This window comes from Caenorhabditis briggsae, assembly GCF_000004555.2.
Source record: "Caenorhabditis briggsae complete genome, chrV, whole genome shotgun sequence".
NCBI classification, from domain to species: Eukaryota; Metazoa; Nematoda; class Chromadorea; order Rhabditida; family Rhabditidae; genus Caenorhabditis; species Caenorhabditis briggsae.
Window position 1 is genome coordinate 6,230,671 of NC_013488.2, and position 17,009 is coordinate 6,247,679.

At 35.2% G+C, this 17,009-nt stretch overlaps 6 protein-coding genes across 6 annotated transcripts; 4 read left to right on the forward strand and 2 right to left on the reverse strand.

Annotated features, from left to right (window-relative positions):
* Positions 1–10: 10 nt before the first annotated feature.
* Positions 11–3,726, forward strand: Cbr-nhr-212 (the record flags this gene model as incomplete). Its single annotated transcript, XM_045237139.1, has 7 exons — positions 11–51; positions 436–603; positions 746–804; positions 1,114–1,517; positions 1,908–2,098; positions 2,146–2,413; positions 3,235–3,726. The coding sequence occupies 7 exons, from the start codon at positions 11–13 to the stop codon at positions 3,724–3,726; spliced, it is 1,623 nt and encodes a 540-aa protein (XP_045093199.1).
* Positions 3,727–5,348: 1,622 nt separating this feature from the next.
* Cbr-str-31 lies at positions 5,349–6,714 on the reverse strand (the record flags this gene model as incomplete). Its single annotated transcript, XM_002647289.1, has 6 exons — positions 5,349–5,464; positions 5,507–5,684; positions 5,836–6,027; positions 6,073–6,139; positions 6,183–6,317; positions 6,374–6,714. 6 exons carry the CDS (start codon positions 6,712–6,714, stop codon positions 5,349–5,351), a joined length of 1,029 nt encoding a protein of 342 aa, XP_002647335.1.
* Positions 6,715–7,688: 974 nt separating this feature from the next.
* CBG06383 lies at positions 7,689–8,810 on the forward strand (the record flags this gene model as incomplete). Its single annotated transcript, XM_002647290.1, has 6 exons — positions 7,689–7,870; positions 7,918–8,052; positions 8,094–8,160; positions 8,209–8,400; positions 8,499–8,676; positions 8,719–8,810. The coding sequence occupies 6 exons, from the start codon at positions 7,689–7,691 to the stop codon at positions 8,808–8,810; spliced, it is 846 nt and encodes a 281-aa protein (XP_002647336.1).
* Positions 8,811–9,267: 457 nt separating this feature from the next.
* CBG06384 lies at positions 9,268–9,983 on the forward strand (the record flags this gene model as incomplete). Its single annotated transcript, XM_002647291.1, has 2 exons — positions 9,268–9,406; positions 9,493–9,983. 2 exons carry the CDS (start codon positions 9,268–9,270, stop codon positions 9,981–9,983), a joined length of 630 nt encoding a protein of 209 aa, XP_002647337.1.
* A 551-nt stretch (positions 9,984–10,534) lies between these two features.
* On the reverse strand, positions 10,535–11,874 carry Cbr-nhr-131 (the record flags this gene model as incomplete). Its single annotated transcript, XM_002647292.2, has 6 exons — positions 10,535–10,729; positions 10,773–10,889; positions 10,934–11,205; positions 11,257–11,315; positions 11,364–11,426; positions 11,777–11,874. The coding sequence occupies 6 exons, from the start codon at positions 11,872–11,874 to the stop codon at positions 10,535–10,537; spliced, it is 804 nt and encodes a 267-aa protein (XP_002647338.2).
* A 1,005-nt stretch (positions 11,875–12,879) lies between these two features.
* CBG27350 lies at positions 12,880–14,447 on the forward strand (the record flags this gene model as incomplete). Its single annotated transcript, XM_045237140.1, has 5 exons — positions 12,880–12,998; positions 13,060–13,174; positions 13,372–13,713; positions 13,762–13,952; positions 14,423–14,447. The coding sequence occupies 5 exons, from the start codon at positions 12,880–12,882 to the stop codon at positions 14,445–14,447; spliced, it is 792 nt and encodes a 263-aa protein (XP_045098548.1).
* Positions 14,448–17,009: the final 2,562 nt, after the last annotated feature.

The following is a 17,009-nucleotide window of genomic DNA, read 5'->3' on the forward strand; positions in this document are numbered from 1 at the left end:
TTTTTGTTCCATGAACTCAGATCATGTGTATTTGTTCTGCCCTTTTCTCTAGTTTTATCTTTTTTCTTTCACCGCCTGCGTCTCCAGATTTCCCACAATATCTAATTTTTTCTATCATAGTCAGCACCCTCACACGATCAAAATTTCATCATGATTTTTTTTTCTCTTCAATAAAAATTTATATTTTTGGCAAAATTACAATTTTTGATTTTCGAAAATTCACAAATTTTTGATTTTCTTCCAAATTTATAATTTTTGATTTTTCCCAAATTTTTTCTTTTTTACTATCTTGATATTTTACGATTTTTCGATTTTTTGTAAATTCATATTTTTTTGAAAACTACAGATCTTTAAAGTATTTTTCAAGCTCATTATTTTGCAATTTTCTGCGAATTCACAAAATTACGATTTTCAGATTTTTCCTCTATTTTTCAGTTTCGCGAAATTCTCTCTACTTTTTGATTGTTACCTCAAATATTCAAGTTTCAAAAAATTCCAGAAAAATGAGTCAGCATTTTTCCGACGGAGCCTAATTGATAGAAGTGGAGAAAATTTCAAATGTCTTCGTGGGAATGATAGCTGCCAATTGAAGTATTCGGGAAAGTGAGTATTAACATTTTTGAAACATTTTTGGAAAACACTGAAAATTTAAGATTTCAAAAAATTCAAGAATGCAAATTTGATTTTGAAACGGTTATCTAAAAGTTCTCAATGTGAAAAAAATTTGATATTTGAACTTTTTCAGATTTTACTGTAAAAAATGCCGTCTGAAAAAGTGCTGTGAAGTTGGAATGAACCCGAAATGTGAGTTTCTCAAAAATTCCTGAGTATTCAAATTTTCGGGAAACTCAAGTAGTCAGAAAAAGAATACCTGTAATAGAAGGGCCCCCTGAGTTCAAACTTTGCCCCAATTTGTCTCGGTCCCTGTAAAAGATATAAAAAAGTTGTCAGCTGATAAATTGTATATTATAATATCACAAACATTTTATCGCAGTGTGGGAGCCCTTCTATTACAGGTTTTACGGTATTCGGAATTATACACAGAAAAACCGGACACACTGAAAAACACAAATCCAGAAGTTTCCGAAATTTCGAAAAATCCAAATTTTCCAGATATCCAACACAACCGAGACAAAATAAAATCCTCTCCTTCGCCTCCTCAATCCATATCCACGCTGGTAGGCCGTCCATCCTACATCATTCATTGCTCACCCGTTGCCAACGCCTCCAAAATTACAATAGTGGATGTAACCTATCTAATCGATAAAGCCAATGATTGCTTAGATTACGGGCCGGCCCTTCTCAACAAGAAACTCAAAATTCTGGATAAAATGAACATCGCGAGCGAGTTTTTAGACTCATTTGAGGCTTCAGAGTACTCGAAAATGGACCAGATGACACAGATTTCAGTCTTGGACAAGAATTTTTTCATGCATTTTTGGGAAGTGGACTTTTTGAAAACTGCAAAATGGCTGAGCTTTTTGGATGGATTTGAAAAGATACCAAGGGCAATTCAGGTGAGAATTTATTGATTTTTGAAATTATGTGATTTCTGAATGTTTGAAAATCTATGAAATGCTAAGAATACTAATGTTCTCCCTTTTTTCGCATTTTGCAAGTTCCCAGGAAATTCTGAAATTCTTGAAATTTCCCATTTTCTTTCTATTCTGTTGAATTACCAGGAGATTGAGAAATTCAATAATTTTTCGATATTTCTGGAGTTCTAAAATTCGAAAAATTTATTAGTTTAAAAAAACTAAAAATTTTCGGAATATCAGTAAATTTGAAGTTTTTGAAAAAAAATTCACTGTAGGGAAAAAATTGCAATGAATTCATTTTGCGAGGGAAATGAGTTTCAGAAAACATTTGAATTTCTGAAAAACTAAAAAAAAGAAATTAAATTTCAGATTCAAATCATAATGGCCACGTGGCACCTTCGAGCCAGAATCGATAGGTTGAGCAAAACAGCGAAACTTCGAAAACAAATGAAAATTGGAGAAACAGATTTCATGATGAGTACAAATGCTTGTCTAGATTTGAAGACTTGCAAACTTGATATCTCCTGGTGTAGCGACTATCCGAATGAGCAGATTCAGTTGTAAGTGTTGTTGGTGGCCTAGAGAAAAGTTAAACGACGTGTTGCAGTTTCTTAGAAGGCTCCGATGATTGGGTGCACAACAAGGTAGTAGATCAAATGGAAGAATTGAGTCCGTCGGAAATCGAAATTGCATTTATGACTTGTCAATTTTGTTTTCATTACGCTGGAAAAAGACTTCAAGGATATATTTTAACAGAAATGGAAAAATATCTGGACCTGATTTCCAATGATTTGCATAGGTATTATCAAGAGAATGGAATAAAAAATTATTTGGGACGAATTACTAAAATGATGAAAATCAATAATTGGATTCAGGTTGGTTTTTTGAGTTTTAAAAATCGAAATTTTGAAAAATTGCAGAAAGTGATTTGGGAGAAGCGATGGAAAACCGAGTTGGCTGAGAAATTCAATATATTTTATTTCAAGTTTTCACACCCCGAAATGTTTTATGATTGTTGTTAAGGACTTTTCAGAACCGGTCATTCTTGACTGGTTCTAAAAAGTCAGGTTATGAAATAATCCAAAATAGTGGTTTTGGTTTCTTGAGTTTTCCTATTTGTTTTAATTCTGCATTTCGATTAAAAAAACGATATCATAGAAAAATGGAGACGCAGGGCACATGCAAAGAGTATACATTTTTAAGATTGGCAGATTTTTTTCTGGCTTCAATAAGATGGCAGTTATCATTTATCAAATAAAGATTGTTGTCTGATTTTTCGCCATTTTTGGAATTTCGAAAACGTTTCCTTCTCAAGTTTACCGATTTCGGTGATAATTTTTTTGATTTTTATTTACCTCCAATAATTATTTATCAAACTTTCAGAACATTCAGACATCTTTAATCTGATTTTCTTAGATCCCAGATGAGCCAAAAATTCAATTTTTCAGATGCCAACCTACAAACTGACTTATTTCAACGCTCGTGGTTATGCTGAACCCGCACGTCTTCTTTTCCATTTGGCTGGTGTTCCATTTGAAGATTTTCGTATGACCCATGGAGATGGAACATGAAGGATTGTGAGTTTTGACGCGCCCATAGACCCATAGACCCATAGACCCATGTTAATGGGATCTAGGTTACGAATTTGAAGAAAATGACGAACAGATCCACATTTATACGATATGTTTTTTTTCAGCCACCCCGTTTGGGCAAGTCCCTGTCCTTTCCGTCGACGAAACTGAAATCCCCCCAGTCCATGGCCATCATCCGCTACCTGGCCAACCAATTCGGATACGCTGGAAAGTCTCCAGAAGAGAAAGCTTGGGTGGATGCAATTGTGAACCAATACAAAGATTTCATGTCCGCATTCATGCAATTTGTTTTGGCCCAGCACAATGGAAAGCCTGCGATGGAGGTTGAACGGCTTAAAATTGAAGTTTACGCTCCAGCCAAGGAGACTTATTTGAATATACTGAATGGACTTTTGGAAAAGAGCAAATCTGGATTCTTGGTCGGCAATGGGCTCACTTTTGCTGATTTGGTGGTTGTGGAGAATTTGTTCAGTTTGGAAAAGAATCAGCATTTTGTGGCTGCTGAGCACCCCATATTGTTGGCACTCAAGGAAAAGATTTATGGGATTCCAGCGATCAAGCAGTACGTGGAGAGTCGTCCAGATACTCAATTCTAAATCTTTTCTAATTTGACTATGTTACAATAAATATTTGTTTTTAAAAAAATCTGAAATCGTCGCTTCAAGTTCTTACTGAACCACTACGGACAAAAAATCGAGGAAAAAAATAAGAATTGGAAAATTCCAGGTCTCACCATCTTCGTAATTTATCATAGTTTATCATACAAACAGCATCATAATTTCCTCAGCACAATTTTGTTGAGAAAACTTTTTTCGTGTCCTATAAATCACAAAAATCAGCACGCTTTTTTCTCCGATCCCCCCGAGTGACAATGTAAACATGAGAGATTCAGATGTTCCGAAAAGAAAACTGTGATGTATGGTAAACGTAGGAAGTTGTTATAAATATCGTTTCATGGATTTGAAATTTTATATTTTTCTGAACTTTCGAGAAACCTTTTTTTAAGTTTCAGAATAATAGAAAATTTTAACCAAGTTTTTCCGAGTCGCGAAATAGCCATTTTCACTAGTATGTTGAAATTTGATAGTTTTGTCTTCTTTATTGTGTTCAGCTGACTTTTACAAGTTTTGGCGCCAAAGTTCATTTTTTCAGATGCCAACCTACAAACTGACATATTTCAACGCTCGCGGATACGCTGAACCAGCTCGCATGCTTTTTCATTTGGCTGGTGTTCTGTGATCTAAGAAAAAACATGATTCCCTAACCTGATATCTCTTATAAATCCTAGTAATGGATGATTTTGCATGTTGAATTGAAGAGCCATATCCTTGCGCTTCAGACCCATCTGGATGCCCTGAACGACCGCTTCTTGGACCGCCAAAGTAGACGTTTTGTTGTTATGTTTTCTACCCATCTATAGGAACAAAACTCATTACAAACAAACCGAAAAAAATTGAAAAAAAAACAAAAAAAAGTGAAAACTCTGAAAAACTGAAAAATTCGAAAATATGATTTTTTTAGCAATTGCGCGTCTGATATGGTGTCTGCGGACTTGATATTTTTCTGGAATATTTCTGAGCCTTTCAAAAACATACAAACAAAATTTCAGAGTCCTAGCTCTCATAGTTTTTGAGATACTCTCGAAAAACTAAAAGTTGATTTCTTTTTGTCCGGTACTGTATATGGTTTGTCGTTAATTTCCGTTTTTGGCATCTTTTGGAAAAAAAACAATCATGTGGGAAGTTGTATTAGCGTTCATAGTTTGTACTAGGAATTGAACGAAAATGGTAATGTATTATTAAACGATCGAAATTTCAAAAACTTAAATTCTAGTTCGAAGATCTGATTTCTGATGAAGAAGTTGAGGAAGTTTAACGGTTCTAAACTAAAGTTTATCTTCCGTACAATGCGATTAATTTCTATTTTTTAAATTGTCTTCTGGAAAAGAGCAAGTCTGGATTCTTAGTTGAAGATGGCCTAACTTTTGCTGATTTAGTGATTTGTTCAATTTGGAGAAAAGTCAAAAGTTCGTCTTTGCTGAGCACCAGTGATTGTTGGCTTTTAAGGTGAAAATTCATGGGATTTCAACCATCAAGGAATGGATTGACAGTCGTCCGGATACAGACTTTCAATTTTTTTTAAATGATTCAACAATTCATGCTATTTTTGAGTGACAGGGTACGTTCAATATAAATTTATACATTCAATTCAATAAATTCTAAAACCATGCGATTGCTACTGCTGCTCTTGGGGCAAGAACCACCGGTGAGCTGGCGAGTGTTGTTGTTGGAGTATTCCTAGTGCCGAACACATTTGCAGGGTGTTTAAAAATGCCTGAAATAAGAATTACAGGAACCCAGACAGACTATACAATACCTCGTATGGCATTTCGGTAGTCCGTTACAATCAGCATGAGGATTAGGGAGTCGAGAGGTGGATAAATTGAAAACGAGCACACGATGAGACCAGTTGGAAAGCTCCATTGTAGATTTAGAAATGGTACAGTAAGAATTGCAACAGCTGGGATGTAGAAGGTAAGTGTGGGGGAGGTTATCTGAAAAACACAGTAACCTTGGGTTTCTAATAAGCCGGAAAAAAATTGGAAAAGAGGTTATCATAAAACCAGAAGCTTCCGAAAGTTCGGAAATTAGAAAATACAAGATCCCACACAATATGGATAAATATGGAGTTTGTGAACAACAAACCTGCAACACTAAGCTCTTGAAAAACTGCAACTGAAGTCTTCGATGCGCTTCTGACACATTTTTCAGCATATCATTCATCTTAAAATGCATCTGAAATCCACAATAGCCAACGATAGAAAACTGAATTTCCATCAAGAAAATTATTCCGAAAGAGAACCCGAATGCGTTCCACCGCATGTTTCCTCCTTGGTCCTGGAAATTCGAAATTAAACCTGAAAATTCAAAAAATTCAAATACATATGCGATAACTGTGTAGCCCGACACATGATCGACGTCCAATTCGTAATGCTTTAACATGACGTCTCTAAACAAAATAAAAAGTTTGTTGTACAGGTTGGCTAATGTACCTCATATAGTCCCTTGAGTAGCGATCTATCCAACCGAAGTATAAAACCACTGCTCCGCCGACAAATCCAAAAATTATGGACCAACTAACAAGGATGAGAATTTTGTAGCCTTTGAAATAACCGATCATGGGGCTACTGGAATTTTTCAATAAATTTTAAATATGATAAAAAAATTTTTTAATGAATGTTACCCCATCATCGTCCAATATCTAAACATAAAAAGGACTGTAAAAAATGACACAATGGATACGTAGACCCCAGAATAGGAAGCCACAAGTACAGTAACCAAGTCTTCCGACCATCCGACCCACTTGACCATATTGAAGTTGATCAAACCACCATTATAGGAGTGATAAAACGGATGGACCATCATTTCGATGAATGAGAAAATCAAACAGAGTGTTGCGAATGTTACAATTAGGGTTTTGTAGGTTTTATGGATTTGACGGAGGTGGAAAACGGTCAAAAATATCAATATACTATTTAGGACTACTGTAGCAATAAATCCAGATGTGGAGAAATAGGTAGCCATTTCGTAGATGTGAAGAGACGACATTTTATTATTATTGAAGGTGAAGGAGATGTTTTATGTATATGAAAAATATTGTGTTATGGCTGTATAAACTATTTGGTTTGTAGTTAATTTCCGTTTTGGAATATTCTAGAGAAAATAATTATGCACATGTTACATACACATACACATTAAATACACATGTGGGAGATTATCATACTTGCGCACATTGTTTGTCCTTGAAGTTTAAAAATATGCTAAAAGTACTATAAGAATGTTGAAATGTAAAAAATTTATATGCGAGATTGAAGATCCGGATTCCCGATTTCAGACTTTAGGTTTCTCAATTCCGACTTTCAACGTCTGATTTTCGAATTTTGAATTTCTATTTTTGAACTTTGAGTTCCGAGTTTTTAATTCGGAGTTTCGGATTCCAAACTCGGAATTCGAAGCTTTGAAGTCCAAATTTAAAATTATGAATATCGATCTAGGGTGTCCGATTTCAAATTTTCTGCTTCCGATTTCTGATTCTGGATTTCTGATTCTCGAATTTCCAATTCCAAAAATTTCTAGGTTCCTTTTGCTTCATTCTAGAAATTTAGATGACTGGTTTTTTGAATGTATCTCTCAGCTATCTCATACAATTTTTTTGTTATTACCCCACAAATCGACTATAATTTTCAGCTAATTTCCGTTCTATGTATTACTTTTTTGGTAGACTATTTTTTTTTCAGAAAGAATCTAGTTTTACTATATCTAACTTTGTTTATACCAATATTTATGCAAACTTTTTTATATTAAAATATATAAAAATGCTGGCCCTTCAAATCTACCAAACGGCATCCTATTTCTCGACATCTGGATTTGTAGCCACAGTTCTTCTGAACACTGCATTAGTCCTTTTGACCGTTTATCACTTGAAGAGAATCCACAAAACTTATAGAAATTTAATCGTAATATTCGCCATAATTTCTATAATTTTCTCCATAATCGAAATGTTGGTCCACCCATTTTATCATTCCTACAACGCTGGATTCATATGTTTCAATATGGTCAAATGGGTCGGATGGTCGGAAGACTTGGTTACTGTACTTGTGGCTTCATATTCTGGTGTCTATCTGTCGATGGTCTCTTTTTTCACAGTACTTTTTATGTTCAGGTATTGGACGATGATAAGGTAAGAGATTCGAAAAATATGTAGTTTTTACTAAATTTTAATTTCAGTAGCCCGTTGGTAGATTATTTTGAAGGATACAAAATTCTGATTCTCATGATTTGGCCGCTTGTTTTTGGATTTATGGGAGCTGGAGTGGTTTTGTATATTGGAGCGATAGATAGCTACTCGAGAGACTACTTTAGGTACAGTAGCAAACCTTTACATTAAACTTTTTTACTTTTAGAGACGTGATGTTAGAGCAATACGAACTGGAAATGTATAAAGTCTCGGGTTTCGCCGTTGTTGCATATGTAAGTGACCATCAGATAAATGCGCCGATTTCGAAAACCAATTCTCAGGACCAAGATGAGCAATTGAGATGGAGCGCAGTTGCATTTTGCTTCGGTGTAATTTTCCTCATGGAAATTCAGTTTGCTATCGTTGGCTACTGTGGATTTCAGATGCATTTCAAGATGAATGATTTGTTGAAAAACGTGTCAGAAGCGCATCGGAGACTTCAGATGCAGTTTTTCAAGAGCTTAGTGTTGCAGGTTAGTTGTTTTGTGTTTTTCCAATTTCCGTTGTTATGATAACATCTTCTCATGTTTTTTCCGGTTTGTCAGAAACCCAAGGTTACTGTATTTTTCAGATCACCTCCCCCACACTAACCTTCTACATCCCAGCCGTTGCAATTATGCTTGTACCTTTCTTCAATCTCAAATTGAGTATTCCCTCTGGTCTTATCGTGTGCTCATTTTCCATTTATCCACCTCTCGACTCCCTAATCTTAATGCTTATTGTATCGGACTACCGGAATGCCATCCGAGGTATTTTATAGTCTGTTTTGGTGTCTGTATATCCTATTCCAGGGATTTTCAAACAACCGTCAAGTGTATTTGGCTCCAAAGTCTTTACAGGGGTTGCTGCACCAAGAGCAATGATGGAAAATGCTTGGAATTGACTTTTTTGATTTCTAACAATAAAGAGATTCAACATCATTTTGAAAATGCGGCCATCATTTCTCTGATTTTTCAAAGGAAACAATATAAACCACAAAATTGAAAATCGTCATAAACTACAGAAAAAGCCGTCATTTTCAAAGATCACAAAACGTCGATGATACAGATTTCTTTCCGCTGACAACGTTTTGCCACAAAATATTGTGCTTGCTATGTGAGAGACAGTACACAACGTTGAGAGATTTAGGTATTGAAGAAAAACATTGTGTTTAAATTCAACCTCGGACGGGAGTATAAAACGACGGGGGTATAGGATGATTCACACAGATTTACCTAATTATTTCATTTCTTGTATATTTTTATTTTAAACTTTTGAGAATCTCAAATTATTCCTCTTCCATGAAATTTCAAAATTTTACAGTATTTGTCTTCTTAATTCTGTTTAGTTCAGTTCTTCAGATGCCTTCCTACAAACTGACCTATTTTGACGCTCGTGGTTTTGCTGAACCAGCTCGTATGCTTTTCCATTTGGCTGGTGTTTCATTTGAAGATGTTCGTGTGAGTCGTGAAGATGGATCATGGGAGAAGGTTCAGGATTGTGAGTTTGATTTTCATTTTGGACCCATTGACCCATAGACTCATAGACCCATAGAACCATAGACCCATGGATCCATATTTTTCCAGCTACTCCATTCGGAAAACTTCCGGTCCTCTCCGTCGACGGATTTGATATCCCACAATCTGCCGCCATTATCCGTTACCTGGCCAACAAATTCGGATACGCCGGAAAGTCTCCAGAAGAGAAAGCATGGGCAGATGCGATTGTGGACCAATTCAAAGACTTTGTCGGTGCCTTCAGCGAACTCATCCTGGCTCAACGATCTGGAAAGTCTGCTGAGGAAATCGCGAGAATCAGTACAGAAATTACCACACCAGCCAAGGAAGCGTGGTTCAAGATTCTAAATGGGATTCTGGACAAGAGCAAGTCTGGTTTTTTGGTTGGAGATGGACTAACTTTTGCCGATTTGGTTGCAGTGGAAAATGTGACCACTCTGGAGAAGAATGGATTTTTGGTCGCTTCGGAGCAGCCAAAATTGATTGCTCTGAGAGAAAAGGTTTATGGTATTCCAGCCATCAAGAAATGGATCGACACTCGTCCGGATACTCCGTTCTAAACATTTATTTTTCTGAAATGGAATCAATCAAGAAATTTTACATGTTTCAAAAATAAAAGTAATTCTTCATATATAAATTTATACATAACCAGTATCCCGGAACATTTCTGGATGTGAAAAACTCAAATTGAACACATTAAACACCTTGGCGATTTCCGCACGACTTCTGTACTCTCTCACGTTTTCCAGAATGTCCTTATTGATTTTCAGAAGTTTCGAAAGTCTTCCAGAATACCTTGGCATTTTGCAGTCTTCGATGTAATAGGAGTGCAGATCATTGGAGAGGATTTCTAGAAATTGCTCCATTATTTCAGAAATTTTCCCGCCAAATCGAGAAGAGGCGTATTGGAAACAGAGTTGAGCAAGCATGAACGATAGTTCGGTTTCTGTGATTTCGAGCATTTGAATTTCGTCGATCATTGGGAAGAGATCGCAGATTCTGACGCCGTCGAGGAAACTGAAAATGAGAAAGTGACTGAAATTGTGAATTCTTCTATTATGCCAAAGTTATCAGGAGGAAATCTATATTATTTGAAATTCTATAATACTCACTATCTCAACTTCTGAATCGGATAATTACTCATCCATTCAGAATCCGTTTTCACATCAATCATATCCGTGATAATACCATTTCCAGCTAGTCGATCCACTTTTTTAGCCTTTTTGTTTCGAATTCTGTACAACGCTGTCCTTACCAATTTGTCCAACCTTCCCCAGACATGCCAGACTGCGAATAAGATTTTTATCTGTAGTTTGGTTTTTTAATATTATATTTCCAGAATCATCTACCTTCATTTCATGATCCAACTCTTGGAACTTGTTAAAATGGGTCAACCATTTAGCAGTGGTTAACAAATTATATTCCCAAAAACTCATCACTTCTTTTTTGGTGATCAGCTCCATTTTCTGAAATTTTTTCTCAATTTTTAAATATCCGAAACTCAACCCACCCTTTGATTTTCCGTTCTCCTCATACAACTCTCGGCGAAATTTAATTTTTTCAAATGATTTTTTGCAATTATCGGAGTCGGAGGTCCTTTTCGTAGAATATCCATAGCCTGAGCAATCAGAGCACTCAGGTCTACATATGGCCGAAATGTTGGAGTTGGATCCGAGGGATGTATAAAATTGGGTTTTCCCAAAATCGATTCAACAGTTTCTGGGATTTTCCTTTTCCGGTTAATTGGAACCAACTGACGCCCGTCTCGGTCGTGTTGGAATCCTGAAAATTTTGAATTCGAATTTGGCGCCAATAATCAAAAAATTCAAATACTTGAAATATCCATTCCGGCGGTATGACATCTTTTTAGACGACATGGTTTGCAGTGGTATCTGGAAAACTTCGGAATAACAGACTTTTAAATTATAAAATTAATTTACGATTTTCCATCACAGTGCTTACTCATACATTTCATAGTGCTCCATTTTGAGTCAGCGGCTCTTCTGGAAAATTGATTTTTGAGGAATTTTTAAAAAATCATTTTGAAAAAAATTATTAACTGGGTCATGGAAATAAATATTAAAATCTAAGCCATGACCTGAAAACCAAAATCTAGGTCATGACCTGAAAACTAATATTTAGGTCATAACCTGAAAAATGAATAGTATAGGTCATGACCTAAAAATCGAAATCTAGGTCATGACCTGAAAATCAAAATCTACGTCACGACCTAAGAATTAAAATCTAGGTCATGACCTGAAAATCAGCATCTGGGTCACGACCAACATCGAAACCGAAACTATTGTTTTCAATAATTCTAAAACTTTAGCTATCAATACATATAGAACCTTACCTAAAAAATGCCGCACATGCTCTACAACTGAAAACTCCAAAATGGTTGCCCTGACCGATTTGTCCACAAATTACGCAGGTTAGAAAATCAGATGTCATTTTTCTGAATTTATTAAAAATACATTAAAGAACTTTTCATTAATTGAAAAAAATATTTTATTGGAAAAAAGAGGAAAAGAAGAAGAATTAGGGGTTAGTTCAGTGAATCATGTGAGAAAAACTGATAAGATAGAGAGGGGGAAAATTAGAGAAAACTAGTAAAAAATTGGAAAAGATAATAAACGCATCAAAGAATACATATGAATCATAGAGATCATATTTCCGATAATTTTTGTATCTAAAATTTCAGTCCAAAAGTTTGAAATTCCAAATATTTCTAGTTTTCTCAAACCAATTTATTATATCAACACAAAGATCATATTCCGTCCAAAAACATTGCGAAATATAAAAAACTGTTAGAGACACAGAAATTATGGAGGCGCAGACATAAAAACCAAAGAGACAGAAAGGTGGCTTATTTGATCGGTTGCCGAGAATTCGCAAGTTTTCTCTTTGATTTGGAAAATCCAAATTTAATTTTTTCTCAAATTTTAATGAAGATTGAAATAATGAATGCGCTTCTTTTTAAATTAAAGCTGAACCAAAAATAGAGCAATGCTCTTCTGTTGATTATTTCCTGCTGTCAACTGTCTTTTCATTTATTGATTCACTAAATTACAATAGTTCAAACACTATTCTGAAAGTGCGCCGCACCGAACTATTAGCCCTTACTCGCTAATTTCGTTTTTCGTGATTTCCTTTCACGCACTTTTCTGTTTCTCGCCGATTCATAGAGACTCAAAAATTGTCATGGCAACAAGAAAACTCATGCAGAAGGACACTAGAGAAATAGAACAATTTAATAAGAGATGTAGACAAGGAACTTCACCCTAATTTCTTACTTCCTGCTAGAGATATCAAAAAGTGGTCAACTAACAAAATGTGTAAAATTTTATCATAATTACTGTTTGACAACTTTCTGATATTTTATACAGAATTTTCCCTCGTTTTCTAATATTTGAGATTTTTTTTCAAACTTTCATGTTTTTCTTTTTTTTTCAGATAATGCAAATTGCCCGATACGAAAATTCGTTCCAATTTTTTTCCTGTCAAGTTTGTAAAAATCCAGCTCATGGAAAACATTTTGGAGCAATTACTTGCAGAGCTTGCGCAGCGTTTTTCAGGTTCATTTTTTTACTTTTAAATTCTCGGAATTTTTCAATTTCTCAACATTAATTGTTTCAGAAGATCTGGAACAATCTCAAAATCTGTATACCGATGTGACCAAAACAATAATTGCGAAATTTTGAAAAACGGACGGTTCGCATGCAAAAAGTGTAAATTGAGGAAATGCTTGAAAGTCGGAATGGATGATAAAAGTAATTTTTAAAATTTTTCAACTTCAAAATTTTTTATTTATTTCATAATTCATTTTCGGGAGAGATCTTATTTCTGCCACTGAAGATTTTATGCGCCAATCTAGAAAATCAACTATCGATTTGCCCGAAGTAATTTTTTATTCAAATTTTTTTCTGAAAAAAAATCTGAAATTTTCAGACAGTCGAACATTTATCAGGCCGACCGTTATTTGTGATTTATATGGATCCTAAACCCCTATTGCCGAACGAAAAATCGTTTATCAATATACAGTATCTCATAGATGAGGGTATCAAAATTATGGATTTAGGATCTGAAAAACCGTTTTCTGCTGAAAATCGTCTTAAAAAATTAGCAATCGGATTAAGGATAGTTAGAGATGGAGCGAAAAATAGGGAAGTTGGAAAATTGACGAAAATCGGAAAAGCTGAAGCGATCGGAATTTGGGAAAGGGATTTTTTGGCAGCTGTAAAATGGTTGAGCTATTTTTCCGAATTCGAACAACTGCCAAGAAGCATGAAGGTGCATTTCGTAAAACTTTGGGATCTTGAAAATCTGAAAAACTTTCAGATTACTCTTCTAAAATCGATTTGGCACGTCTGGACTCGATTAGAAAAATTGGCATTAACAGCGGAGAGTCGAAAAAAGGAAAAATGCCGAAGAAATGAGATAATGCTGGATAAAAATTCATTTTATGATCAGAAGGACTTTGAGGTGGATATTAGTTGGTGTACCAAATATCCAAAGGAAAAATTGAAATTGTGAGTTTTTTAGGTTCTTGGATTGATGGATTCTTAGATTCTAAGAATGCTTGGTATTCGTTAAAACCAGAAAATCAAATTTTTGAAAAAAAAAACATACGAATTTTTTCAAAATTTCAGTTTTCGTTTTTCAAATTCTCAGATTTCGAGGTTTCAGCTTTTTCGACGAACCTCATCATTGGATGGATTTCTCAATCATCGACTCAATAATTGCTCTAGATCCAACTGACATCGAATTGGTCTACATGATGTGCCAATTATGTTTCCAGTACGCTGGAAAACGACACCAAGGAGAAATTCTAGAAACTTGTGAAAATTTTCTGGACCTTTTGGGCAATGATTTACACGATTATTACACAAACTATGTGAAGTGTAGCAGATATTTGGGAAGATTGAGTCAAATGATAAGGATAAACAATATGATTCAGGTTGGTGCAATTTTTGAACTTTCATTAATTTTAAACTTTCAGGAAGACATCCGAGGAAGGCGTGTAAAACGAGAATTGGCTGAAACTTTTCAAATTTTTTGCACCGAAATTTCGCATCCGGAAATGTTTGTGGATACTTGAATAAACTACAAATGTTATAGAATTAAATTATTAATAATGAAATGAAATGTTTCTGAAAATTTGTTATAAATTGAAATTTCTAAAATGTCAAAAATCATGAATACAATACGAACAAAAATTTTCTCAACTGTTAAAGTGGTTTTTATTATTTCGGAACCATATATTAGGTTGTTCGGAAAGTCCTTTCCATTTTTAGCATCAGATTCATTCGATATGAAAAAGGTCAAAACGATGTCAGATAAATTGAAGATAATGACCATTGTTAACCATTGTTAACTATCTGCTAACGTCCCACCAAATTGTGGATGCCTTCCTTCCAGAACTCCGGTCACAGCGCATTGAAAATCAGGTCAACCCATTTTTGACATCATGCTTTGAAGTGAATTTTTTTCAATCAAGATGTCGGTAGAAATGGCTGGATAGGGGGTAGTCAGACAGTACAAGGTTTGGACTATACTGTAGATAAGACAGAACCGTTTAGCCGTATCCAGTGAGATCGGTCTCCGTTCTCCTTCCCGCATGAGGTTGCGAATTTCGATTTAAAAAATAAACCTTTGTGTTTCTCTCCAATGGAGATCCACATGGAGTCTAAATTATGTCACCAGACAAAAATAGCTATCGGTCATAAAAGTGACACCATTATCTGGCAGCTCCCAATACTCCACTCCTTGGTAGACATCCATGCCGAAAACATCCCATTTTTAACGTTAATTTCACGTTTCGTCTGGTGGTTGAGTGCCTTTGTCAACCCACTTGGATTGTTGTTTATAGTAATCATACATTACCCATTTATCGCCACTAGTAATGATTCAACTTCAATATTCATGTGTGCAACGCAGGATGAGAAGATTCAAATAGGTGCCCACACATGAAACAAAGTTGCTTTGAGCGAAAAGGTGTGATCCATATCTTCCCACTTTTATTACTTTGCCGAGAGTTCCCAATTTATGGCTTTTCGACGAAAGGCTTGCCACTGATGTACTTGATATATCCCGCACAGTTTGAGACGGGTCCCTTTCAATCCCGGTTTTTAACGCATCCAAATCTGAGCCCGTATGCTTTTTTGAAGGGGGATTTTCGTCCAACGAGAATTTTCATTTTTCAAATTGATGAATCCAGGTTGTGAAGTTTGTTCGAAAGGGTGCATCTTCGTTGTTAACCTCCACAAATTGGTGATTGATTTCAGCTGATCTGAGGTCAGATAGAAATACAAATAAAATGGTAGTCCAAAAATGAAAATTATTAGAGGCGAAAACGGTGGGCATATCTCACTGCACGAAAAGAGGAGAATGATCTCCGTTGGGGTGTAGACACTATTAGACCTCACCAGCATACGGTAAAACGACAACTTCCTCGCTTTTATCCCCTTCAAGAAAACGAAGTTTGAAAACAACATATCAAAAGTGGAAAGGACTTTCCGAACAACCTAATATTATAGAGTATAGGAAATAGAAAATTGTCCAATTTTATGTATTATCATTAGGGCGCATTTGCCAACTGGTCTTTAATCAAGACACTGCCCTAATACTATCTAATCTACAGAAATGATCCTCAAGTTTTTTTTCTTCTTTGACAAAATCCACTTGATTATTTTCCGACTCTGTTAGTACAACAACTTAATCTTTCTCGTATTTTCATCTCTCTGTCTCCTTCTTATAATCTTTCCTCCCCTGTGAATGCTATTCAAACATTGTCTCCTTTATTTTCTCCTGCCCTCCTAACGTTTTCACGTGCCAAATCAATATGTCTCTATGTCTATGTATATAGTTTCTGGTCTAAAACTTTCCATATCTCTGCACCTCTTACTGTCTCTCTGGTTATTTTTTTCGTCTGGTATCGGATGACTTTAATTCTGGTTCTTTGATTTTAAATTTATGCGACTTGTCGGTTCCGGTTTTTTATTTTTGTTTTGAGCGCGTAGTTTGTGTTTTGTGAGACTCGGAACTTTTTGAAAATTTTGTTTTTCTTTGTCTGAAATGTTGAACTTTTTGTCATTGTTCGATGTTTGGAACTTCTGGAATTCTATAAAGAGCTCAGAATTGTTTTCTTCATTTTTTCCGATTCTTGAATTCTTCGATTCCTGAATTCCTGTATTTTTGAGATTTTTACACTTCGATGGTTTAGACAATTAGACAATTTGCACAATTGTACAAATTTCAAGAATATTAACAATTTCAAAAGTCAACAATTTTTAAATAATGTTCATAATTCCTGCTTTTTTCGATTTCAACGATTTGGACAACCTTTAGCAATTTTTCCCATGTGTTTCTTGTTCCCTTTTTATCCTTATACCTAAATTCCCGAATCTATGTATTCCTGCATCTCTAAATTACTGGATTTCCGAGTTCTCGAATTCCCGAATTCCCAAGTTTCGGAATTCCTGAATTCCTGACTTCCCGAATTACAGAAATCACGAATTCCCTGAATTCGTGAATTCTTGATATCCTACCTTTTCGAATTCCTGAATCACTGAATCCCTAAAACTATA